Source organism: Seriola lalandi, unplaced genomic scaffold (genome assembly GCF_002814215.2).
Source record: "Seriola lalandi dorsalis isolate HSWRI2012SDOR001 ecotype SW California unplaced genomic scaffold, Sedor1 jcf7180002052126, whole genome shotgun sequence".
Taxonomy (NCBI): domain Eukaryota; kingdom Metazoa; phylum Chordata; class Actinopteri; order Carangiformes; family Carangidae; genus Seriola; species Seriola lalandi.
Window position 1 is genome coordinate 6,158 of NW_019522679.1, and position 26,795 is coordinate 32,952.

Consider the following 26,795-nt stretch of genomic DNA (forward strand, 5'->3'; position numbering starts at 1 on the left):
TGACTTATGACTTTTTTATCTGACATATATGTCCCTATATATATAAATATATACCTATATTTACATACTGTATGTGTTACCCATAAGAGGATATTGAAGAGACCCATGAGAGATATAGATATGAAATACTCAGAGGAATTTAACTTTATTAAAACAACATGCTTATTAAACTTATATATATTTGTATATGATTTTTCAATAATTTCTTATTAAATGTAAACATACCGGTGTATCTTTTGTATTTACATATATAATATGAACATAAACCGACAGGCTTTGGGATCGATATATATTTATGAAACAAATGTGTATAAAGCAAACAGACATACTAAAATACATGTTTCTATTAGCTAGACATACATGTCAATATATGATCTTGTTCCAATTTTTATCAGGTTTCATATGTAATTTTTACATGTATAGGCTATTATAGGCTATACATATAGGATTTAACTTCATATATACATATGTTTCATATATGGAAATTCAGCACATGTACATACATTACATTTGCCTATGGACTTTCCTTAATGTAATTCCCTATTCCTTATCAACATCTTATTTGTTAATAAACCGTTTGGTTGACAGCATTAAAAAGTCAATCTCTTTGGTTTAGAGGGGTGGCAGAGTTGGTGCGTCCCTACCAATGTTTAGACCAAACCCACAGCCTTGTGTGAATGAAACATCACTACATTTGGATATCTAGCTATAACACAATCTTCACAGTGAGTAACATTAGATTGCTGCCTGCTTACTTCCTGTTGTTTTTTCATTGGTGGAGGTGATCACACCATTTGAATCACCTCATGTGCTATATATATACACAGACACGTTCTGATAATTACATCACTATAAACTTGTCACAGGACTTGCCTTATAAACTTGAGGTCAGACTCAGTACAGTGTTTCTTAATTTAGTATGTTTAAGTAAGACTAAACAACGGGGGGGGGGGGGGGGGGGGGGGGGCAGTGACAAAGTACATTCACTTGAGTACTGTACTTAAGTATATTTTTCATTAACTGTACTTTCTATTTTTTTGGAAATGTATGACTTTTGTTCTACTACATTTAACATACAAATATTGTGCTTTTGACTCCATTAAATTTCTATTAAGTAATAGTTACTTTGAAGTACAGCGTTTAGCGTGTATAATTTATTTTATTTTATTTTGAACATCAGTCATTAGTTTCTATAACTCCACAGTGGAACAATACAATGCATTGATCATGACATACTCCAGTACTTTAAATCAAGTACAAATTTGACTGAACAACTTTCTATACCCTGCATCTATACTTTGACTCAAGTGAGTTGTGTCCTTTATCCACCTCTGCTAGACAAGGCCATGCTCTTGCTGCCAGGAACAAATGTATACCAGATTATTTCCCAAAACTTCAATAACCTCTTTACACATCTCACCATCCTTTATCATCCTTTATTATTTATGTGTTTACTACTTTTACAAACGACTTAACACTTTAATATTATCTAGACACAGAGAGTAAGTGGGGCAGTTGAAGTAGTCAGTGCAGGATTTATTTTTAGCATTAAAAAAATTCCTCATCTTTACTTCCTGTTACCAGTTTGCTCAGACCACAAGTGTACTCCACCTCACGCACCTTCACTGGCTCAGACAAATCACCAGATAATAAAAACACACCTCTTTTGCTATAGAAACCTACATGTACATTTCACTACAATAAAAACATAAACAATTCTCATTCTCAATTTTTTTTTTTTTTTTTTCAAGAAAAGCAAGACAGTGTCACATGATTTGATTAATGATGAATAGGTTAAGATTAAAAGACATTATGACTGCACATAAATATCTCACAGCATTATACAATCAAATACAACAACAGTACATCTTCTCTATATTTTCCTCTACAAAAAAACTGCATGGGATACAGTTACATATATTATTGCATCCAAACCCTATAGTGTAATTATATGCATATATAGTTTATAATATATAATCAAAATATCTTTCAGAATATAAATATAATATAAATATAATATATAAACATATAATAAAATAATAATTTTATAAGTTACACCTGGATATAAATATTAGGTATAATATAATATTTTATAACATTTAGTGTTGTATCTAACAGTATGAATATTAAATATATATATTTACATATATACTATTATATTTAAAGCCATCTGTGTGTCTCTGTGCGGAGGTAAGTAAATGCTTCAGATACACATTAAGAAGGGTCGCTGTAATGCTACAGAACACTCAAAGGGCACTCCCTGGTGCTGCATTACGAGTCTCCTAGCTTCCACAGCTTTGGTTCAAGTTAACACCACTATATATGGCTCTGACTATATCTGTGGAGGTTACTGCATTGCTACTGGGCTTTGGTCCTCAAAGTGCACTCGCTGGTGCAGCAAAGAGTCTGTCGGCTTCCACAGCCTCAAGAACTATTCAACTGTGCACCGATACATCACAACTGGCTACTGGCTGTGCAGTTTTGACTGTTAAAATACTGTTTTTGTTGTGTTTGCAACACAACAACATAAGACATAGCTTAACTGTGGTTTTGAGGGGAATCTGCTGTATCACTTCCTAGAGTAAGGCACATAACAATGATTTTGGCCAAATGTAAATAATAGTACATCAGTAATAAAGAACACACTGCAACTACAAGATTGTGTTGGGAAACATTAAAAGAATAACTGCAGTTTTCAGCAGTAGATATAGATTTAAGGTTGTTATAGTGAATTATCTGAGAAACTAAATGGCAGTCTACATTTACATATTCTAGGACATTACATTAAAAATGGAAGGCACATTCCCAGGCCCAGAAAATGTATCACATCATGACACCACTGTAAGGGATCAAATGGAAAGATGAATCAGATAAAAAGTCATTATATCTCCTGTTAAAAGAAGCGGGTCTCTCTAATTTTCCCCTATCTCCACATCAGGGTCAGTTTTCACAGCAGTGTAACGGCTTTCTCGGTATTTGTAGATCAGGAAAACAGCCAACAGCAGGACGGCAAAAACGACAGCAGGAATGATAACTGCAATGTGGGAGCGGTAAGTCGCTGTTAGGAGACATTAGAGTTTGACAGTTAATCTACCAACAAAACAGTATTTTATTTCAACTCAAAATTTCAGTAGTTCATTCAAATAAGACGATTATCAAAAAGTACAAAAATCTTCTTTCATCTTACTACAATTTTTACATATTTTGAATGTAAATCTACACAATAGGGAGCCATGTAATTATCGTTGTCTTACTGCAAGGAGTGATGTCATCACATGCACTTACAGAGCACACACACAGACGCAGTGGAGAAAGAGTGAGCTGGTAACCACCATGCAAACTGGTAATACAGATGTGTCACATCTCGTCTGCAGGTTGGTGCGCCTCTAAAAGTGTCAAAGCCTCTGTGTGAGACGCTTCGATCTCTGATTGTGCGTTTTAAAACTTAGTTAGAAGCTGGTTTCACTCTTTCATCCCAGAGCGGAGTGTAGCAGTGGCATTTCTGGTGTAACAGTACCGTGCTGGACAGGTGACAGGCTACAGTGTCTGTGCTCTGAAAGACGTTACAGCAGGAAAAGGGCGAAAATTAGTGTGTTCACCTGGTTTTTGTGTTTACATTAATGCCGATCGGAGCCAGAGAGTGTCTACTGAAGAGTCAACTGACCCGGTAGTGAATTACGATTGGACCCTTTTCCATTGCGGACAAAAGCCCAATGTTGGCTGGTCTTAGAGAGTTTTTTGACCAGTGTAAAAGTGGCTTTACACTCCTCCATCAAGCACTTCAGTAATATTAAATGTTTGGGAGGAAACATGGGGTTGGCTACTTTTGTAAAAATGCAGTTTCTCCATATTGATTAAGAAATCTGCAGCTGTATGTTTACAAATTCAGTGTTCCCTCTGCTGTGGGGTGGTGGGTACCTCTACCTGCTCTACCTTATCTGGTGATAATAATGATGGATAAAATCTGTACAGGTAAGAGAAACCATGCTACCTGAAGAAGCAAATGTAGCTTCTTCAAAAACAGCCAACTGCTGTCTGTTACTTATGAATGGAAAATGCTTGAGGGCAAAAGTCTGTGGTGTCACACAGGAAGTACAGACGAAACAACCTTTCACTATCAATGTCACACCCTTAGACTGCAAAACATAAAGAGTGAGAGATTGACCTCACACACCTCAAATCATTTATAATGACTGATTTGTTTTTTTTGTTAAATGTTCCTGTCTTTTCTAGCATGTGACGCATATCTGGTACAAACGTAACTGTGCTGTAATTTAAGAGTTTTAGTTCATCCCTACCGATGATTCTCAGCGATGACACCTTTGCCTTGCAGATGGCTGTAAAAACAAGACATTTTTACATCAGAACATTGGATGAATAGTAATATTTCACTTTAAAATGAATGAAAGAAAAAAACAGGTTATGATCAAAGGTAAGTGATAGAACCAAATCTTTACAATGGCAATGGAATTAAACACAGTAGCATTTACAATGCCCCTCACATAAGGAGTAACAATATAATACAATACTTACTGGTGCAGTTTGCCATGTAAGATGCAACCTACGGAGAAGAAACAAAGAGACAATACACTGAGATTATTGTTGTCTGGAGGTCTGCAGAATAATGGTTCTTATTCTTATTACTTCTGAAGTCTAAATTATCACAGCTTATCTGTGGTGTCATTATCTGATTCTCAATGAAAACAAAACTGAACTCTTCACTCTCTTAAGCACACAATATTTTTGGCCTAAAGCAGTTTACTCACATAAATCAAAGAATCTTGCTCCTCACTGTACTTTTTTTTTTACATTTCTAATATTTCTGCATAAATAAAACTTAATTAATTTCATGAGTTAGTCAGTGTGCAGTAACATTTATTCACATTCAAAGTGTAATACCTCTGAGATGCAGTTTCGTTCGTAGACGATCCAGTCAAAGCATCTTGGGGTGATGAGAGTGCTGATGTTGTTACTCAAAACCAGTTCAACATTTTTCCCCTTGTGATGTGCAAGCACAGTGTGCTAAAGTCAACATAAAACAGGGAAAAAATAATCAGTCCATCACACAAACCATTTAACAAAAATCTTTCGGCTCAGGTGGACACAAAGAAATGCTCAAAGTAAGCTCAGCTATCATTCAGCAGATAAATAATAATATACTTGTGAGCCATATAACTACAAATGGACATAAGAGTGATATTTCACTAATCAGCTAATCTGCCTTTTCAATGCAGTTAATTTGACATATTATAACATGGCACTTAACATCAATAAGCACGTTATCCTAATTTAATATTATTATGTGATAATAATAATAATAATAATAATAATAATGCAGTTACAATTGTGTTTTTCTTGCTGTGACAAATTAAGACATCTGTGATGAGAAGCATGAACCCATGCTGCATGTCAGATAAGTGACATGAACACTGAGCTAAGCTATTCTGATTAGATCAACTTACATTTGTGCCAGTTGTGTTGGCCCAAGAATGCTGGCATTGAGATGCGTCCACATGTGGAATGCTGTAAATAGTTTGGTCATTCCCCTGAGTGACTTTGCAGGCCTGTGCACTGGCCAGAAAAACAACTGAGGACGAAAAGACATATACAGTACATCACAAGAAGACAGATTTGTTTATGAAATGCTCATAGATCTATGCTAGTGTAGACAGACTTACACAGACTTCATTTGTGTTCCTAGCAGAGCAGACACTGTAAACAAGTCATTCACTTGCCCAGCTCGGTGCTGGTAAACCAATCTTGCTAAAAGCTCACTGTTTGTGTCCGTGTGTGTTGTCTGAAACTGCACGTGGTGACACCACTGCTTCCGGGTCCGTAGTGGACGGTCAAGCCACTGAGTAAAAGCCATAAGCTAACGTGGGTTGTGTTTTCAAACAACTCTCGAGTCATAACAAAACCTCACATGAACATAGACCAACAATAAAAACATCTGATAAGAATTAACTTTATCGACATTAGGCACGACATGCAGCTTACATATTTTACATAGTTTGAATAAAATAAATTAAAAAATAAATAAAATAAGCACCGCTTACATACTTAGAAAACAATTTCCGTGTCCAGTTTCCTACACTGTAACTTCAACACTACAGGTAACATGATCTCATTGAACACAGTTAACACGCTAGGCTAATGCTAAAATAATATCGCTATGATCAGCAGCTTCCCTCGAAAATACTTTCACATCGTTCATTGTGTACACTTAGATAAAATAAGCTGAGCAGTCTCCTCGTATCTGAGTATGACTGAATGGAATTTTAACACATGGATCACGGTGGTGATGCAACCGAGTCAATATTTCTGAGTGAGCAGACTAACCTTCGGTTTTTACACTAAAGTATTTTTGCTCTTTGCTGTGCAGTTTACAGGCTTTGATTTCAATTAGTCATTTAAATGAATGAATTACTCACATGCAAATGACAGTACAGCGATACTCCTCCAAGAGGTAGACATGCTTCTCCTAGCCAGCGACTGAAGAACTGATGACTTCATATTGCGTCAGCGACTTTATACCCTTTTTTTTTTCTTTTTCTTCTTCCTGTGACCTTTTTTGGAAAACATTCACATATACTGTACATAGAATAAAAAACATGTGCTACAAGACTAATGATAGTAAAAATAATAATAATGGAAATAAAAGGATATAAAGAAAAAAATATAAATGGCAAATTGAAAAAAACAACTACAGTAGAATAAAACTGTGGGATAAAAAAAAATAGATACCATATTATTCATCTTTAAAGAGTTCATCATAAAGTCTTATTAACAAGGTCAAGAGTCTTAATATATTCTCTTTTTTTTCTCTCTTCTTTAAAAAAATCCCATAAAATTGGGGGTGACCTTTGTTACTCTACATTTATGTATATGAAATTTACCATAAAGGATCATCAAATTAACAATGAATGCAATGTCATAACTAATATGTTCAGAATATGTAATGATGTTTTTATATTCAATATTGAAATTATTTTTACTTTTACAGATTATGTAATTATTTAATCGAGCCCAAAAGGTAACTGAGTGTGTACATTGATTCGGGTTCAATATTACAAAAATTGCTTTTATTTTCGAAGTCTTAATATTTGGAGAAATATAAATTTGTTGGATATATATTGTGTCAAATTTTCCTTTAGGAAAACATAACATGAGGTATAACAGAGTCTACTGTTGCTTACACAGTGTCCTTGATTGTCTCTGCTGTTCCTCTTTTTCCATCAATGATAGCCTCAGGGCCGCGCCATGGAGTTTTCTTCCCCTCCTTGCATGTTTTGTCAAGTGGCCAGAGCTTTTGCCGACATTGTCTCTCCCAACATGTCAAATCCTCTATGAGTCGAAGCTTCTCCTTCATCACTGTGGGGTTTCTTGAAGCACTCCAAATTTTTTGTCAGAAGATGTGCATGGTGAACTCTATTATCACTGGACGTGAGCTCCCATCTTTCCTGTGACGTCTGATCTGTTGTACAGTATTGATGAGAAAACCTAGCTTGTTTTTTTCATCAGGGGCAATTTGACCATGGATTTCGAAGACTTGCTGTCTTGTTTCCTCTGCTGAATCATTGACAGCTTCAGGGACTTTGAACAGCTTTAGATTCCAGTGCTGACTGTAACATTCAGCTTCTTCAATCTTCATCTGTTGATCCAACAACTCACAGCATGTGCCTTTTCATTCATTGTCTTCATTTAGTGATCTATCCCTTCGACATCTTCTCTGACAGCCACGATATCTGTGTTTTATATTTTTTGTTCGAGTGTTGTAAATCTGCTTGTCAACTCCTGGATGGCTTTTAGTACGTCAGCATTGGACACTTTCTCCTCCTGGTTGCTTGGACAGAGTTTTTTGGGATTTGGACTCGACACTGGATTTTCAGGTAAAGGTGAGCAGAAAGGGAGCATGTTTTCATTTTCAATGTTGTTGTAGGTTGGTTAGCTAAACTTGGCTATGATTATCTAGTTTTGTATTTCTTATGAAAAATCCTTGTATTGGTCTAATGACTTTATCAAACTTTTCTATCAAACACCAGTCCTTTAGGTTGACATCTCTTTTTTTTTTTTATATCCAATTAAAGCAAAAGGACTCAGAACTAAAGAGACCTCAAAATAATACACACGCACCGGCCGCCATCTTGCCCAGCCCCAGCTTTTTATGCTCAATACCAAGTGGCAACCCTCCATGGCATCACCCATTGGTTTGTGAACTGCCGTTTTATATACAGTCTATACTCACTACTATGCAATCTACTCACACAGAGTTGTTTAGGAAGTCGCACACTTTGACCTTCAAAATAAAATCCAATAGGGGAGGGTTACTTTATAAGAGGTTGACACCTGCAAGTGTGTCACTCTCCTGCCAACTGATATCAAATAACACACTGATGTCGGCTCTAACATTCATCTGGTGTGTTTTAAGTACTGCACTGGCCTTAAGGAGACAGCTTTGCCTGTTGTGGAGGAACAAACATATTTTTAATAGTACCCTTATTGTCTTACTGCATCTTCACCAGTTATATCCAAGTAGTACTCATGTTATAAAAATGTTTTCTTCCACTCCTGTCCAGCTGTGGTAAATATGATCAGGTGTCTCCATCTCCTCACCAGACATCAAACCTTAGACATCCAAAAGATAAACAAACTCCAGATATTTGTTTTAGGCAAAAATGTGGACAAAACTGTCTCCTTATGTCCTTTGGTAACTATTTCATGTTAGGGGTAGATTCCCATATAAGCTTTAGAGGCTTTCTGCCCAGCCCTGCATATGGCAGGCATACATGTTTGGTTTGACTTGTCATTTTAAATTTGCATGTGCAAAATGGAAACATGTCCAATGCTGATTAACAGTGAAGTCAGCTAAAATACTTCAGAAACTGACACCACCATCCAGTGACAGCAAGAGAAATGCACAGAGTTAAGCTTGTATTTCAAATTAAAAAACAGTCAGTTTGATCCTGAACCTTGTAGATATTTACACTAATTTCATGAACTGGAATTTTCTATTTTCTTCATCACCTTAAGGTAGCTAACAAGCTAATGAACCTAGGTAAAAAGCTAATTAAGTTAGCTAACAAGCTAATTACCCAGACAACAGAGGAGGTAACTATTTTTAAAAAGTTTGAAAGACATTTAAGGATTTATATTCTTACCTTTTCCATGTTTGTGTAGCCACTAGCTAGCAAGTTGTCCAACAACTGTGGGTGCTGTGTGAGCCTGTGGATTTGTCGTGCTAGCATGTGTTGCTCTGAGTGCAGGACTGAAATGATGATGAATATTAGGTCATACAAAAGAAGGCACTGGCAGAAGTGGGGCGATGCACTGCTGGGGAGGGGCCCATCCACAAAAACGTGTTTTAGCCACTTTACACCCCTTATATATCAGGGCTCGTTAGCGACCTTTGAGGCAGATTCAACCATATGTTGAAATCAAATTGTTTCTTCTGTTCTGGACAAAGAATAATGACCATCAATAAACAAGGAAATTGTATATTTTTGTCGTTTATGACATCATCATCTTACACATGGGCCGCTGTCACAGTCACTGCTCATGCACAAATGTTTATCTGCAGAGCTGCTGTCATCAAAAACCTGTGTATTATAGAAAATGACAACCACTTGCTGGTCATTATGTTACTGTTGTATTTGCTCATAGACAACAGCGCCATCAACTGGAAAGAAACAGCATTAACTGCTGTCACTTGTATCCAGGCGCCCTTGAAAAAAAAGGTTAGACTCCTAAATACCCCCACACATTTTTTTTAAAGAGAAAAACATTAGAAAAACAATTACGTCTCTGCTGGACTCTTGAACACACTTTTCCAACATAGACTGTCAAGGTTAGGGTTTTTTCCGTGTGAGCCCCCAAGTAACTATAGGAGTTGACTTGTTGAATGGTATGTCGATGGATTTTAAGTTGCATTAGTCTGAAGACCTGCTGTGGTGAACACATCCACTGTGTTGAAATCAGATGATTCTGATATGATACAGAAATAAGAGAACCAGTTAAATCTAGTTTTAAAGATTAAAAATGAACTAAAATTATGTTATATCATTGAATGAAGCATATATCCTCAGACACAATTCTGTGTATTTTGCACATGGGATTTTAATTTGCAACTTTCTGACCTGAATTCTGCTTGCTATAAACATTCATTTATATCATCACAACCAGCAGTACAATGCCTGCAGGTGCTCACACGCACCTTCACATCTTTTGGTCACAAATGCAATGAATTACAGATTGTGACGAAGGCTCTGAAACACCCGTTTGTCTCCATGGATGACCTGGTGAATGAGATGGACACCAGCTTGTAGTGAGTGACTGGGTTTTGGTATCCTGTGTGACACCATGATCATCTGATTCAATATTCAGTAATAACACACAGATGCTAAAACACTAGTTATGAAAAGAAACAGACCAGCCAGTGATCTTCCAAACACAAAACATTGACCTATAGGCTATATGGAACTATTTACCTTTATTATTGATTAATCTGTCCATTCTCCTTTATTACTAGACTGTTTGGTCCATGAAATGTCAAACAATAAGTCCATCATCATAGACTAATAATTTCAGGTTTAATCTCACCCATGGTTTTAATTTACTCTGTTTTCAGCCAGTTACTGCCACAACACAATACTTTGATGTTTTGATAATTCTACAATAAAGTACCTCAGTGTTAGATGTGTTTTGAAGGAATAAGATACCTGAGAGATTGCAACGTTAGCCTGTCGCTCAGCTTGCGTTTTTGGTCAAAATATCTCAGGCTTTTTTCTTTGTGATAATTGCTCATGTTAATTGGATTTATGATATTCAAAGAAATTCTTTTTTTTTTTACAATGCAGTACACCACCGGTACCAATGCTAGGATGCTCTGCTTTTGGACTGTTTGTCCATGTATGAGCTTAACATGTTTCCAAACTGTTGCTGTGAGCTTCCAGACATCTCAGCAAATAAGAGTTGTCTGCCTGACTAGAAATAGTTCAGAACAAACATTCACTGCTAGAATATTTCTTCCAAGCTTGTGCACTGGTCACCAAAACTAAAAATGCAAGAATATAAAAAGAGGAAACAATGATATAATGAAGCTTTTGGGACAAGACGTACATTAGAGTTTACAAAAAAATCAAAAATCAGATTTTGGAATAAACATAACACACTTACATATTTAGCTTTTATTGAAATTTATGTAAATTAATGAATTAAATTATATTCATACATAATCAAAATGTCAAAAATAACACAGGGAACCATACCCAAAAAAAATAGTAAACTAACAAATGCAACATTATAATTTAACAAACAGGGGTAGATTGCCAATAATTAACAAACTCAACCCCTTGGACTTCATATTTTGCTTGTTCAACTATTAATCACACTTGATTAATGAGGCCTGTTGACATAATCAAAGAAAAGACTAATGTTAAAGTCAAACAAAACAACTTCCAATCCAAGTCTTGTCCATGATTCTGAAACATTTCAGTCAAACCAGCATCATGAATTCACTGTGATTTAAGTTAAAACAATAAAACCTGAAAAACTCCAAGGAGAAGAGCGAATCGAGGCACTGCATATAAGCCTAAATAATGAGTTTGATGCATTCTGACATTAAATTCCCTTACATGAAATGTGTGCTTTTAAAGATGGATGAATGCTGAGTGCAAAAATAGATTTTGCATTAGAAAAAAAAAAGAAAAAAAGATTGTCACCTTGTTGTCATCCATTTTCCACACAAACACTCTTTGAACAACACATACACACATTTTTTAAAGCTTTTGCTGCCAAACAAAAGGCTGATGCTTTTAAGCACATAGGTAGTAACTTAATAGTTTTGCAGAATATTAAAACTGGTGCATCAGTGGCCTTCACCAGTGAGTTTTAGTCTTTAATCCAGTTACATTTCTCCAACTCTAAGTGAATAAGATATGTGACAGCACCCTTGTTGACCTTTAACTCAATTAAAATGTTCCACACTCGGCTCCTCATGATTCTGATATATCAGTTTGTACATTTATATACTGTATATCTCCACACACACACACACACACACACACACACACACACACACACACACACACACACACACACACACACACACACTTTCTGTGTACAATGTATACAAGCACATACCACACATTACAAACAGTGAATAGGTAAACAGACACAAAAAGGAAGTAATACACTGACTGTAACAAACATTAAATAACTGCATGTTTTTCCATAGAAAAGGGAGTAATTGGTTTGTATTGCTTTGGCCTGTTCTGTGAGCAGCCTGCTCATGTTATCCTCCTCTGGTCGTGTTGATGCAGAAGCATCAGAGAGCCGCTAGACTGCACCACTGAGAGGACTTGGCAGCAGCGAGAAGGTGGGAATCCTTACTTATGTCACAAATGTCTGTTTTGTTATTTTTCTTCTTTTACCACCTTTTCTCCTCATCTTTCCCTGTTTTTCCCTTCTTGGCGGAGGCTTCACATTAGCACCCAAAAGTGTCTTTATGTGCAGTGAAGTCTGTGTCCTCTTGGTCCCATTTGCCTGGGGACAGGCACTCTTCAGTGTTGAAGTCCTGAGGGTTTACCCCAATGTCCAGGACCTGGGGGTTAGTGCGAGACTCAGCGAGTCTGGAGGAGCAGACAAAGAGAGACGATTCATTAGTAACCTCTTTGATGAAACCTGGGTAGTGATTAAAATGTTTTTTTATTATAAATAACAATGCATTACATTTAAATAGCTTGTGAACAATGACATGTACAGAGTGTACACAAGGTATGGACATAAATGTGGATTCTAAGCATTCCTGTTTGTAATGAAGAACAAAGAATCATGATTTTAAAAAGAAAGAAAGAAGCAAAGCCATATGTGGCCAGATGTGGCAATGAAATGATTCCCTTTGTGAACTGATAATAGCAAGCCAACATCATACAACATGCCTATTTAAATACATGTTAGACCTGCAGTACATACAGAACACACACCAAATTCATTCATCAAGACATCTCTTGTTCAGTGTCATGGCACTAACAGAGTGCTAAGCTGATGAGTGTGAGGCAGAGGCACAGAAAACATTTGTGATGAAAACATGGACACACTGGAGGACTAATCGGGTTCTGTGGCAGAGAGCCTCGACTTATGAAGCTCAGGGATGGATCAAACTGTGGAAAGACAGTGGGAAGGGGGTTTCCCCCTTTCAGTGAGTCAAACAAAGGTTCTGAACTATGTTAATGGTATATCACCTTCAATGAAAATGTGCAACTACATGTGTCTTGAATATTCTGAAATCCAGGCAGATGAGCAGGCTTGAATGTTGGGTTGACTAGGGGAGAATGAGGTGAAGTGACTACATCCATTTATGATTCTGTTACCTGAGTAGGATTCAAAGCTATCCAGACTGTGGCTGGGGGTGCAAAGGAAACATCACAAGTCAGGCAACATTTAAACTCCAAACTCTTATAATAAAGTGAATGGACAGTTTGACTTTAAGTCCAAATGCTGGTGGATTTAAGGCCAAAATTAGAAAACAGGCCCATTTTCTCTTTGCATGACAGAAAACACATGTAGACCATATTGACTTTTTCCTCTTTTTGATCAACAGGCACTTCAGAGGCGTTTACATCTACAGCCAGCAGATGGCAGTGCAGTCTCTCAAATAGCAACAAAAATGATCTGAACAGGAATTTATCTGCAGTTCACATCAAAAAAGTACAATTACAGATTGCTCCTGTAAGAGAGTGAAATGTCACTCATCAAAAAAATAAAATTTAGGAAAAAACACTTGGAATCCAAGAATAAAACTTTCATGTTGTGGGAGCAGATGTTTTGTCTGCCTGTAAGCCTGTTACATGATCTCCAAGGTGTTTACACAGTGTGCTTTGATCAAATTTAGGACGGTATAATCTATGATTCAAAAGCAATGAAGGATAAGAAAAAAATCTTTCCTAGTCTCAAAGTATCTGTGTCTGATGTATCTGTTTCTCAAGCTTAATATAAATTACACCCTATGGCCAATAATCTCTCATGTTTATAGTCATCTTGTCTGAAATATTATTACGGGGAGTTCACTCAGAAAGGCACATTTATGTAACTAAGCTATAAACAATCCATTAATCTGGAATTAATTTCAATCCCTATGCTAAAGAGTATGTGCCACACACCAACCATCAGGTGCAGTGAAGATAATACAGACACTGTCATTCTGTAATATTCTCATTCACAGACTCATGAATTGTTTCTGCTGCTTCAGCTTCTCCTCGTGGACAAAGACATCAACCTGTCCCTCAGCTCCCTAAACTTCCTTCAAGTCCAGAAATCTACATGTGGATGCATCTCTGTTTATGTAGGCAGCATCCTCATTAATCACAGAGCGGCAGCTTAACGGCATTAGGGTGTAATTACAGTGTGTGCAGACAAATAATCATCTGATAACAGGGCTAAAATGGCCTCCTAATGCTTGATTAAAGAGACTGTGGAGCCCATTCTCCCCTTCACTAAATGGAAGTGAGAGAAAAAGACGACCGCTGTCGAATTAGCAGAGGGAATGAAAAGCAGAGCTAAAGGAAATAAATGCACTAATATAAGGTTGAATGAGTCTTTATGGCAGTCTGGAACAAATAGCTGTAAACAGTTGCACTGTGCAACCTGACAGCAGACCACCACAGCTTATCTGAGTGCTGCCGATACACACTAAATTGAAACATTAATCACACTGGATTCCAGCTACATTCTGATTGGTTTGTTGACGACATAGACAGAGTTTAAGGAGTTCCAAACAGCTCAGACAATGGACTTTCCTGTCAACCTTGAACAAAATTATGAGACCGGATCTTTTCCTTCGTTTTTTTCCTAATGCTGCAAAATAAGTTACTTTCCTATGGTTTTGTGATATAAATACCAAGCAATGTGTCCCTCAGCAGCACCCATTGGTAATCACAGGCTACCCAAGCTCATATGAAATCAATGTGGAGGCCTGAGATGATGGCAAACTGAGCCTACAAAAGCAGTGTGACTCAGGGAGGGTGTCGGCCGTGCCAGGGCCTGTAAACTGAGCCTGTCTCCTGTCTGTGGGAGTGCACAAGGGTGAGCCGAGTGGAGGGAGAGGCAGTGTTTATTACAAGAGCAGCCCAAACCACATGCGGCTATTTCCAGAACAGCAGCTTGTGTGGCTGTTCAGCAGACACCGGACTTTGGCGGAAAACCTAAATCCATACTGGTTCTCACCTTGAGAAAGCCTCGTCCAGACCGTCCTCCAACTCCTGCCACAGAGAACATACACATATTTGTTAAAGTTAGTGTCTTGAGTGATGATAACAGTTCTTACTGATGAGATGTTAATACACTCACATATGAACACAGTCACCTTTAGCCACTTTTCCTCTAACCTACAATGGTCTTGGGAGGTTAATGTGGGCTACTTGCAGCCCCACACCCTCTCCAGCTATGTGACCATTTCATGAGGCCAGTTCTGTTCAATAGGCTATTGTCTAACTCAGCATCGCAGCAGTGCAGCTGCAGAATCCACTCCCCTGCACGTTATCCCTCTCTTCCTATCTTATCTAACCTAAACAGCTGAATCTCACTGACCAGCCTGACTCTTGTCTTACCCATACAGTATTGTTGTTCTCTGTTGCCTGATTATGCACCATAAAGGGATCCGATTCGGCCTGCTTTGTTCCTGAGTGGACCTGTGCCACGTTAGCTCCCTCGGCCAAGTCTAGAAGTTTCCCCGTGGCTACCTCTGCAACATGAAACAAACAAGCAAGATTTGAGTTTTACATATAAATGCATTAAAAATCACATGCAACCTTTCAAATCACCCACTACATTCAATTCCTATATAGTTTAAAGAATGCACTGTGTAGTGGAGTCATAACAATGAAGATACATTTTCTACACATAATCGGCTCCTGCGATTATCATAGCCTCATGCAACAGTAAACAGCAGGATGCATACACCAAGTATAATGCCATGGTATTCATTAAGGTCCCCTTTTTCCTCTAATGTATCTCATTAATGCAGCCGTCTGTGGATTGTCACTTTGTGATAAGTGAGCATGGAGTAACCTCCTGACTTGCACGTCTAACCCCGGTGATACGGCTGATCTGTAACGGGATTGGTTTGTAATGGCCCTGCCTCATGATAAATGTGTGTCAATAATATGTGTCGACTCTAATTTCTGTCGAGTCTTTAGGCTAATGTGTTCCGCTGAGAACAGTAAAACTTCAATGACTCTTCTGATGCTAGCACAACCTCACTCTGCTATGCACACACCTCACTGCTGAAACCTGGCTATCCTTAACTGACCTTTTCCTCAACATCTATGTTCCTCAAAACACTGGCTCATAAAACAACTGAGTCAGCATGCAAAAGCAATTCCCTCCAACCTGCCCCTTCTGTCAAGACCGGCTCAAAGGCGTTTAGAGTACTGTGCTGTTATGAAGAAGGCAATATTGTGGGGCTGGGACTGTCATTCATGTGGAAAAGGAGGGAGGCTCAAGGCTCGCCTGATGGTAATGCCCTGAAGTTAACAGCTTAGGTGTTTGCTAAGGTGGAAGTGAGGCTCTGGGAGCAAACAACCGGCCGGCATATTTAACTAGAGCTGCTGCGATTAGTCAATTGATCAGTTAGTTGATTGAAAGAAAATTAATCAACAACTATTTTAATAACGGTTTGTTTGTTGTTTTTCAAGCAAAATTCTCAAATGTGAGAATTTCTTGCTTTTCTTACTCATTTATGACAGTTAATGAATGTCTTTAATAAATTATGTGACAATGACACTTAACATTACTTTTTTTAAACTAGTGATTGATATTTTAATTATAATCATAAGCCCTACATTTAACCCTGTGAAGAGGGGCAGGAAAAACCTGACAACAAACAAACACAGGAAGAAGTGGCATTTATATTTTGTATCCACTGTAAGACGCCTGGCGCCAGGAGAGAACTGAGAGTATCATGTCTCCTGAATAAAGCTGAATCACGGCTGACAACACCACTGAAGCTGACAGTCCCTCTGACTCAGTGGCATGCCATTTGATCAGCTACAGTGAAGGGTACATAAATGTAACCTTGTGATAGCTCTAAAACTCTGCTGTCCCCAATCACTGCTTTAGGGCTGGCAGTGAAAACCCCTGTCAGGAGAGAAATGCTCAGCCTGTTTCAAAAGGCACTCAGATGCTTCTGCAGTACTGTGTATTACTCTGCTGTACAATTACGCCAATTTGCTTTACAGAAATCCAGTCCACTGGCAGCTCAATGACCCACAGGATGGTGAGTGGGATAATGTTAGTCCAAAAACACACACCAAGCCTCTATGTTACCAGAATCTGTTTCTATGTCCGACTTTGTTGAGTCTTCTCATTGGGGATCATCCTTAAAACCTGTGTCGGTCATAAAATGCTACACATCCAGGGCCACAGCCACAGATAAAGTATCAGAACAGATTTAGAGAGATCCCTCTCTGGCTGGAGGCCACCGCGCCAGGCAGAGGAGGAAGCTCAGTGCAAAGCTGATGTTTTCAGATGCAAAAAAAATACTGCCTCTGTCTCAAACAGAAACCTCCAGTACCAAAAGGATCAGAGGAAACTCTAAGAGTGGCCGCTGGCGTTTTAAGTGTGACAGGAAAAGGGCATGCACAGACAAACAAACAAAGAAGAAAGCATTGTGAGGCATGAGTGTACAGACATTTAGCCGCAGGCAATAAGATGCTCGTCATCTCATTTCATCTTAGGCTGTGGACAATATGTCGAGCTAATCATGCCTTAAGGTCATCTGGCTCAGTGGATGTCAACAACATGCTTCGAAGGTATGAACTGTGTCTTAAGTTGAGGAATCTTGGGAAATCTGATGGAACACTGGGGACACAGAAAATGTGGGCCACTTTCATGCTTTTTACACAAACAGAGTGGGACAGAGTAAGACTGTGTGTCCATGAAAAGTTCTCCATTATCATAAAATGTCAAGGAGATCGCTGAACCAAGATTTGTTTTTAATGGATCCTCAATGCAGCAAGGGGGGGTTTAATATTTTCAAATTAAACAGAGCATCATCATTACCATTATCATCATACATAATCACCTAAAAATGTCATTTGCTGTTCATTGTAATGATGTTAGTGAGAAGGAATAACAAAGAGAATGCAAATTGTTGTCAGCTGACCTGCAGCCTTAATATAGGCCAACCTTTGACAAGTGGCTGAATACTCTTCCTTCCCCTGAGGCTACGACTGCAGTGACGGAGAGGGTGAGGGAGAGAGAGAGAACGATGTGATGATGGGTGACATGACTCACCTCCTCCCTTCAGGCTGCCCAGGCTGGCCGAGCTCTCTGACTGAGAGTTGCTGGCTCCTTCCCCATCTGAACCTGACTTCACTCGTTTCTCTTTCTCTGTGCAGGGGAAACGGCGAGGGGTAGAGAAAGACAAAAAGAAAAAAAGAAGCATGGGCATAATTCAGTAACTTGTAACCACACAGTGAATGCCCTCGCGGTGCAACCGCTGAGGGAACTGTTTACTTTTATAGCAGTTGAAAATGTGCGTATTAAAATGTTTCACTAAGCAAGCATATAATGTGTGTAAACAAATTGGCAGCAGCAAATTGGCACGTAAGGTTAAGGCCATTAATCAAGCCATCTGTCAGCTGAAACTTAAAAGGCCTGCCTGGGCTTCAAAGATGGGAACACACTTCATATTTTACGCAGCGGTAAGTACAGCAGCATTCAAACAGAGTAGGCATGGCATCTGGGTCAGACGGATAATAGGCTTTGCTCGCTCTAAACATTCTCACCTGCTAAGAAAGTGGTTTAAAACACAGTGCAGGTTACTAAGTGCAACTGAAAACAGCTTTCATTGTGCTTCCTGTACAACACCGCTCTGTTGCACTCTGGACTAGTAGAGTAGTTTGAAGGATGGTATTTGTCAGCAGAGTTACTTACTAGGGATTGTGTTCAAAGTTAGGACTAAAAACACTTCTACTTCAGGACGGGACCAGAGGCTAGTTTATGGATTGTCCAACGCTTATTTTAACCACGAAGCAGGACTACTGCTTGGACAGAGACGCAAAACTCAGAGTGCAATAGTACGTCATGATACTTCCTACCAGATCTCACAGTTTTGGTTTGAAATATTAGTTTTAAAAATTGATGATTAATTATAAGATGATATTTATAAATGTGCCATATAGTAGACTGTGAAAAATAAACATGGCCTAGTAAGTACATTAAAACAGGAGGCCATTAGTCTCAGCTGCATGAAATCTGCCCCATTCAACCACATACTTTCACAGTTCCCTTAATAGTGCAACTTGCACATTTTGCACAGGAACATGTTGCAAACCCTCTGAGTGTTGTGGCACAGTGCTCCATGAAGAACTACACCCTGTCAACTACACCCCTTGTTAACTTGCCCAACATGTGGGGAATAGTCATTTCTGTAAGCTAACATATTGTTAAAGTGAAATGCACTGTAACAATATGAACATACAGTATATTGCTATGGTGCATCTATGGTGTCTTCTTTCAAATATCATAGCTCATACCGGCACATACCACATAACTGTAACATCCATGGTTCAATTATGGCTATGGATATTTTTGTTGCTGTTGTTATAGCCTACATTCTCTCCCCCTTGTTTCCTGTCTGCATGATCACAGTTTTATTTATTACTTCCGAAACTGTTTCTTTTGAGAAATTCATCACTGCTGCTGCTGCTCAGCTGCATTTTGTGTGGCAAATGTGATGTTGTGAGGACATCAGTTCCTGCAGGCTCAGCATGTGATTTCCTGTGGATCCAACTCAAGGTCAGTCTCAAATATTATTCCATTTCTGTCAAAACAATCTTTCTATAAGCTTATTATTATTATCATCATCATCAAGCATTCCAAAAATATCTCTCCTCTCTCTGAATATCTCTGTGTGAACACCATCTCTTGGCAGCTTTAAACAGACCTCCTCTGGAGCTCTTTCAAATATCAGCAGAGACAGAAGTGATTTCCTAACAGGAGTGTATCGATTCTCCAAATCCACGGTTCGGTTCAGACCTTAGTTTTTGAATCATAGTTTGGTTCATACCCCGGTTTTGCTGTCCGGCACTGCGAAACAGGTTCATGGAAAATTGTATTATGATTTTGGTCTTGGTTTCAGAATCATTATCTCCCTATTTCCTAAAAATGTTCACAACTAAGCTTCTACTCCTTCGTCCTAAAAGTAGAATAAAAAATGTATCAGAGGTTTCGGGCAGTTGGGAGCATTTTCCTACTCTGCAATGCTTGATAAATACAATACATTTGTTTTGAATGACTGATGACTCTGAGTTTACTCATAAATGCAAACACCCATCACTGTCTTAACTAAAATATCACTCCTCCCCATGAAGTGATGGTTAGGGCTGATGCTTAAACAAATCCAGAAGCCACACAGGAAAACGCAAGACCTTCTGCACCAGTGTGATAACTCCCTGAGGAGCCAAAATGCTGACCCACTCTAACTACATGGCTGGAGATTAAATGTCCATTTCCATCTATCCTAAAGAGACCTGTTTACTGCAAGGAGGTGTTTTTATTTCATCACCATCCTTGGTCTGAAAAAAAAAAGAAAAAAAAAAAAAGACATCTCATTTCCCATGAGCCCAAGTAGCTTAGTGATGGCAGTGTTTCAAAAGATTTCCCCCAGCACCTGTTCTCTGCTCATGGCCTTTCCAGTGTGTAGTATTCACTGTGACTGGAGCTCAAACTCCTGCTAAACATGGAACCAACTCAAAGATATGCAAGTTCAAAGCTAGCTGCAGTGTTTACAGGGAATATTCTATCAACACGGATTTATGAACAGAGATGGGAGGTGTAATATACGGAGGAATGTGGGTCAGGAATGTGTGTTGGTCTGTGGAGAAACACTGTGGGTGGTGCAGGGGAGTTTGTAAAAGAAAAAAATACAGATACTGCAAACTAGAGACTAGAGACATAGGGTAGATACCCTTTCTTCCTGCCCTGATCCTCAGGGGTCTTCTAACTTTAATGAAAGAGACTCAAAAGGATTTTTTTTCCTCTCCTGATCTCACTTTCTTCTTCTGTGCCACAAGAGAACGCCACTACTTCTTTCTGAAAAAACAGATTCCTCCTTTCCCCTCCATAACCTCCCACCAGCTAGGCATCATTTCTCATTCATCAGTGAGACTGTACTGAACTGTAAGAAACCAGTTCTACAAATTAAAAGAAATACTAAACTCACCTAGAAAATGAAGATGTTGAGAGGTGAAGAACAGTGAGAAAAGGGGGAAAAAAGATGCATTGGTAAAGTGTGAGATAAATAGAGTAAGGTTAAAGAGTGAGGAGGCAGTATGCACTAATTTGCAGATTTTATATTCAGCTCAAAAATACAAACAGCCAAATGAAGAGGCGTGAGGCGGGGGCCTCTGGCCTTGATCTTGGAAAAAATAATCCACCCCCAAAATGGAAATATGCACACATTAAAACATTCTTAAACACCACAGTAGAACAAGAAGACGGGGTAGAAATGTGGAGTGAATGAAAGAGGCGGTTGGAATTTTCATACAGTGAGAGTGTGCGTCTCTAAAGGACTGAATAAATAAGCTCGCCTTCGCACGAGACAGAATCAATGGCACCGACATTGAATCTGTCAGGGGGTTGAGCTCCCACTGACACACGCATACAATCATTTTCCTTTCTCTCTTACACACTTGCCATCCCAACACCCCTTTCTGCCCCGCCTTTCATCCTCTCTTGCCCTCTCTCCTTATCCCCATCCCCCCTTTCCTTTGCTCTCCTCCTCTTCACTCCTCATAATAAACAGAAGCGAGTGCTGGAATGGGGGGAGGAGAGGGAGAATGAAATAACTCGACTGGTGTGGGGTGAGGGGGATTAAGGTGCCAGGTGCACAACAAGACGGACAGCAACAATGGATAATCACAAAATTCAAAGAGCACCAACACAGCAACATGCATGTAAAAGATGAGGAAGATGGGAGTGGGGGGTGGTGGTGATGAGGAAACCAATATTATGTGGCAAAAACTGCTCATTTACACTGGAGTCACACATGCAGTAAATTACATGCATGTTCTGCTGAGCTGTACAAAAGAATGTGTGTGACACGTCCTTACACAGCACTTTGATTGCGTGTTGTGCTCACTGTGGTGCCTGATTATCTCCGTACTGTGCACTGCTATTGAGGGTGCTCACAAATTCAAAGAGGATGAATGCTGCTTACAAGTTTGACATAAAACAGAAAAATATAAATACGGTGTTTTATGAGGAGAAAAAAGATCATAGATAAAATATATAGAGGGAAAATCCCAGTGCTCACACATCTGAGTCCTGCTCTCACCGTAAAGGGAACAGAGAAGATCTACTTCAGTCAGCCCACCTCTGCCCCAGGCTAACCTTAATTCCTCTCCACCCCTCCCCATGTCGATACCTAGATGAGTCTTTAACCATGACTGAGCTCCCTGTAATAAAGAGGCGTCACTGAACTAAAACAGGTCTCAGTGCTCTCTGGGCGATGATTTAACCACTGTGTGAAGAGCTGGTCCAATCAATGGGGACATTCCTCTACTTTATGCAAGTGAGTGAGAGTGTGTGTGTGTGTGTGTTTGTGTGTGTGAGAGAGGGATATCAGTGATGGGCAGGAGCAGCCAAACAGTTCTCCAGTAGTTCACATGACCCCTATAGAGGGTGTCAAGGTCAAGACCAGGAAGACAGAGGAAATTTTATGTTTCCACGTTTTCCAGGAAACCTCAGGATAAAAGAGAGGGTCACTGTATACTGGACATGTACAGTAAGAGTAGAGGTTAACAACAGTGGGGAGTGGAGGGAAGAAGAGAGGAACGTTTTCACTCATCCGTCACACTCTGGTCGTCAGGGCGACCATGCGTACCTTCCTTGGCAGCCTGCCAGAATTCAAACGCCACTCTGAATGCCTGAGCCACTGTGAGGGTTACTGCCTGGGCCTGTTGGTGGGAAGCAGAGAGCCAAACAAGAGATGAGACAGATACAAAGAAAACAAAAAAGGAAGATGAACAATATTCATATGCATCTCATCCACTGGAGGGAAAACTCCAGGAAGTCAAGGAACTATGACCGTGATAAAAACAGGAACTGACCACTAATACAAGGAGGAGTTTCTTCACAGCTGCTTGAGGAGGAGGAAGAGAAACCTGTGGACTCTATGACGAGTTGTTTATGTAACTGGGAGGATACGTGGCCTTTTGGCCAGAACTAAATTAGTGAGAGGAAGGAAGAGGAGGGAGTGGTTCACTCTTTCTACAAACCTCCAGGGATGGAGAGAATGCCAAGAGAGGGATGACAGCCTCCCCGCCCTTCATGTTCTCACTCCTTGTCTTTCTCCTGACTTAATACTTGGACATTTGCAAGTAAAGTGCGACTCAAAGTGGCAGTGCAGTTGTTCCCTCTGCAACATATCTGCATAAAGTTCTTTTCACACACTGCCAGGAGCAAAAGCCGAGTGCAATACCTGCATGCGAAATTCACAGCATGAAGAATCTTTAGTCTACATTTGTAGCTTCAGCCATTAGCTATATTCCACTATATATTTATTTATATGTAACCAACAGCACTGATGGAGAGAGTTTGACATTTTGGAAATGTGCTCATTTGCGTTCTTGCAGAGAGTTAGATGAGAAGATCAATAACACTCTGAAGTCTGTATGCTAAATATAAAGGCACAGCCAGTAGACAAATAGTTTAGGATTAGGACTACAAACAGGTGGAAACAGCTAGAATGGCTCTGTCCAAATCTAACAACATCCACCTACCAGAACTTCTGAAGCTCAATACTCAACACGTTTATTCAGTTCAAAAACTTAAGTGTAAAAACAGCAGGGTGTGGTTTCACAGGAGGGGTCATATAAGGGACTATTTCTTGGCTGGGAGACAGCTAGTTGCCTGGCAACCTCACCATGATGACAAGACTTCTGAAAGCTGACCAAGAAAGAGTTGGATATAACGTGTTGATTAGTGAGCTTTAGAGGTGCTCGTGCTAACCCTAACCCTAGCTTGATATTCAACACACAGGTTGTATCAATGTTTGCGTCCAACTCGGCAAGAAATTGAATAAGCGCATTTTCCAAAATGTTGAACTATTCATTTAATTTAAAAAAAAAATTAAATTAAATGAACAGTAAACATTTTTATCTAATATTTAGATTCAGGTGGTTTCAGACTCTGTGTTTCCCCTCACAGAAGGTGAGGATGTTCAACTCTGCCTTTGTTGTGAACGGGTTATCAGACTACGTTGGATAAACAGCCTTCTTCTGTACACAGTGGACACACTAGACACACTTAACCGCACAAACTCATTTACTCACCATTTTTCTCTTGGTGCAGAGGAAGGCATGACACTCGAGAGTCTCATTGTGTTGGCTCTGGACAATGTAGGCAAACACTTTGTCATGCATCTTGTCCGCCGTGCAATATGATATTCTGAAAGAAAAACACACAAACACAAATAGATGCACATACTTACTATAATAAAAACACTAAGACCTTACAGAGTCTTCACAGATCAAGTGGGACCATCATGCAACTTCATCTGCACTAAGCCCTTAAGCTAGCACAGCAATCCGATTTAAACTGTTCAATCTAGCATTTCTCTAAAAACTATTACCAAAAAAAATTCTAAAGCCAGCTGCACTCACAATCTCACTGCTCTACACGTGTTCAAATACACACCCCAGCTGTGTGTGTGTGCAGGTACAGGGCTGAGCAATGTCATGAAATTGAACTGAATCATGCACAGTGGACATCTGTGTTGTTCTGCCAAAGGCATGCCATTCCTTTCTGCTTTTTAAACCAGTTACTTCATCCCACTCCCACTGTGCACACCTGTTCAACAACCTCCACACAGAGTTTTAAATTATGGCTTTTAGATTAGGTCTGGCCCCTGTAAGGTACATAAAACAGACACAGACAGAGGTGATTGTGCTTGTCTTGTTGTGGTGTAGAAGGTCATCTGCTGATGTGAGATTCCTCTATGTCACATGTTTGTGAGGTATCAGTCTCGCTTGTCAGACTCAGGTGCAGAGCAGGGTTTAAATTAAGCTGTAATGCTTCACAAATAGCTTTTCTCCACTATTTGATCATCATGTCATTACCCTAATACCAAAGTGATGGGCACACGGGCCTGGAGGGGAGGGAGACCCAAAATGAAGGAGGAAGGCTGTAATGAATGTCTGCCATCTGTCCTTCCTTTCTCCTTTGAGCATCAGCGCTGTGCTCCAACTTCACTGTAGTATAGTCGCACACTTGGTTAACTAATGGCTGGGAAATGTATACGGTTTGTAATAAATAAATGAATGAATGAATGAATGAATGAATAAATAAATAAATAAATAAATAAAAGCGAGGGAGGAAAAGTTTGGAGAGGTTTGAGAATCACAGCTGCGCTCTGCACAACACAACCAAGATTTACAGGCAAGCGTTTGGGCGGGAGGGCGTCAGGGAAATTGGGTGTCTAGGCAAATCCATTTCTTTTATTGGTCATCCATCTTCTCAGCAGATGTCTGGGGAGGAGCACTCCAATGGGGTGCAACATACAACCAGCTGCTTTATGTCTTCACACCATCCTGAGGTTACAGCTGGACTCACCTCACCCAGTCAGCCTTTTAATTACTGTACTATTTACGTACTTTATATTCTTCAAACGACAGAATCTATTATCAGTGCAAGGCGGACTGCATGAACACAAACACTGTGCGACAAATTTGTAATGAAGACAGCATCTGTAGAGTTGAAAAGATAAATCTAGAAGTTTTCAGACATGAGGCAAAGTGAGTCAAGGTGAGACAGGTGCATGTCGGTCCTCTAAAAACAATAGGAAGTTAGTTATCGTAGTTTGGCCTGCTGATTTTGCCCACTCATCCACTTAGTCAACAGTTGGAGCAGTAGCAGCTGTGACAGAGCTCACATAAAGCTCACTCGTGCCTCCACACACAGCTCATGGAGGTAATTAATGTACCGAGGCTACTTCTTCGGAGAGACATATTTCTGGTTAAAGAATCCACAGATATTATGAAAATATCCTTAGATTCACTGTGAAAGTTTCCAAGAATATCTCTTTTCACAACAATAGTTTGTTTGCTTGGGTCTGAATCAGTTGATGAGTTTGTAAATTTGGAGCATTTTCCTCTTGGTTCTGTCTCTTTTCACAAAGAGAAAAATCCAAGCAAACCAAAATGCATCACTACAAACCGTGTAAGAATGTTCACTCAGCTTATGGGTCAGACGTGTGTGCTGCAGGAGCAAGAAAGTAAATACAGAAAGAAGGTCCTACGCTCTGGACTAGTGCATATTTCTCAGAGAAACATCGCTATGCAATTTAACAAGGAGCAACTAGTAGCAACTATGCAAGCTGCTACAGTTCATCCCAGAATGCAGAGCAAACCTGGCTACAGGAGTTGTTTAGCTCAAACTTGTAGAAGCTGGGTTGGAGCATGGATTACATTCCCACCACAAATTAACCACTCCAGAGATTGTTTGGGAGTGGACCAAGACCAGTTCCTTTAGAGGGTCCGTACCCGAGTGAAATTACTATTTCACGCCTGCCCAAACAAATTACACCAAGGGGGAAAACCAACCAGAGTCTGATTTAACCGGACTAAAAAGTAAAGATGTCAAAACACCCTTAGAATAATCATGGTTTTAAGTTTTCTTCATTTCAAACAGGAACTGCTTATAGTTAAATTCAGGAAATACAGGACAAAAAAAGGGGCTTAAGGTGTAGCCCACAGCTTCATGACAACACTTGACAACTTCCTGTTTACACCCCCCCC

The 26,795-nt window shown here is 39.4% G+C and overlaps 2 protein-coding genes across 4 annotated transcripts in view; both read right to left on the bottom strand.

Moving 5' to 3' along the window:
- Positions 1 to 1,716: 1,716 nt before the first annotated feature.
- On the bottom strand, positions 1,717 to 6,497 carry LOC147819564 (uncharacterized). 2 transcript variants are annotated; one of them, XM_087172216.1, is made up of 6 exons: positions 6,432 to 6,497; positions 5,463 to 5,587; positions 4,900 to 5,022; positions 4,534 to 4,561; positions 4,299 to 4,337; positions 1,717 to 3,058 (listed from the first exon to the last, which is right to left on the bottom strand). In XM_087172216.1, exons 1-6 carry the CDS (start codon positions 6,472 to 6,474, stop codon positions 2,913 to 2,915), a joined length of 504 nt encoding a protein of 167 aa, XP_087028342.1. In that variant the 5' UTR covers positions 6,475 to 6,497; the 3' UTR covers positions 1,717 to 2,912. The 2 variants fall into 2 exon arrangements, with proteins under 2 accessions (XP_087028342.1, XP_087028341.1); XM_087172215.1 differs by having other exon boundaries at positions 1,717 to 4,337.
- A 4,671-nt stretch (positions 6,498 to 11,168) lies between these two features.
- The window catches only part of ldlrap1b (low density lipoprotein receptor adaptor protein 1b), a 32,947-nt gene continuing 17,320 nt past the window's right edge, over positions 11,169 to 26,795 (bottom strand). The window contains exons 4-9 of one of the 2 annotated variants that reach the window (XM_023399890.2): positions 24,333 to 24,447; positions 22,883 to 22,955; positions 18,289 to 18,384; positions 15,642 to 15,736; positions 15,220 to 15,254; positions 11,169 to 12,626 (exon numbers count right to left, since the gene is read on the bottom strand). In XM_023399890.2, the coding sequence (XP_023255658.1) occupies positions 12,482 to 12,626; positions 15,220 to 15,254; positions 15,642 to 15,736; positions 18,289 to 18,384; positions 22,883 to 22,955; positions 24,333 to 24,447 (559 nt within the window). In that variant the 3' untranslated portion in view covers positions 11,169 to 12,481. Of the gene's footprint in view, positions 12,627 to 15,219; positions 15,255 to 15,602; positions 15,737 to 18,288; positions 18,385 to 22,882; positions 22,956 to 24,332; positions 24,448 to 26,795 lie in introns of both variants that reach the window. The other variant, XM_023399889.2, reaches the window with a different exon arrangement.

What these genes read in the sequence shown, in the direction of transcription:
- LOC147819564 (XM_087172215.1), bottom strand. Translation starts at nt 6,474, where the DNA reads ATGTCTACCTCTTGGAGGAGTATCGCTGTACTGTCATTTGCAT. An exon ending in CCAACACAACTGGCACAAAT is followed by an intron (nt 5,023 to 5,462) that starts GTAAGTTGATCT and finishes TGTTGACTTTAG; the next exon opens with CACACTGTGCTTGCACATCA. An exon ending in TTACATGGCAAACTGCACCA is followed by an intron (nt 4,338 to 4,533) that starts GTAAGTATTGTA and finishes TTGTTTTTACAG; the next exon opens with CCATCTGCAAGGCAAAGGTG.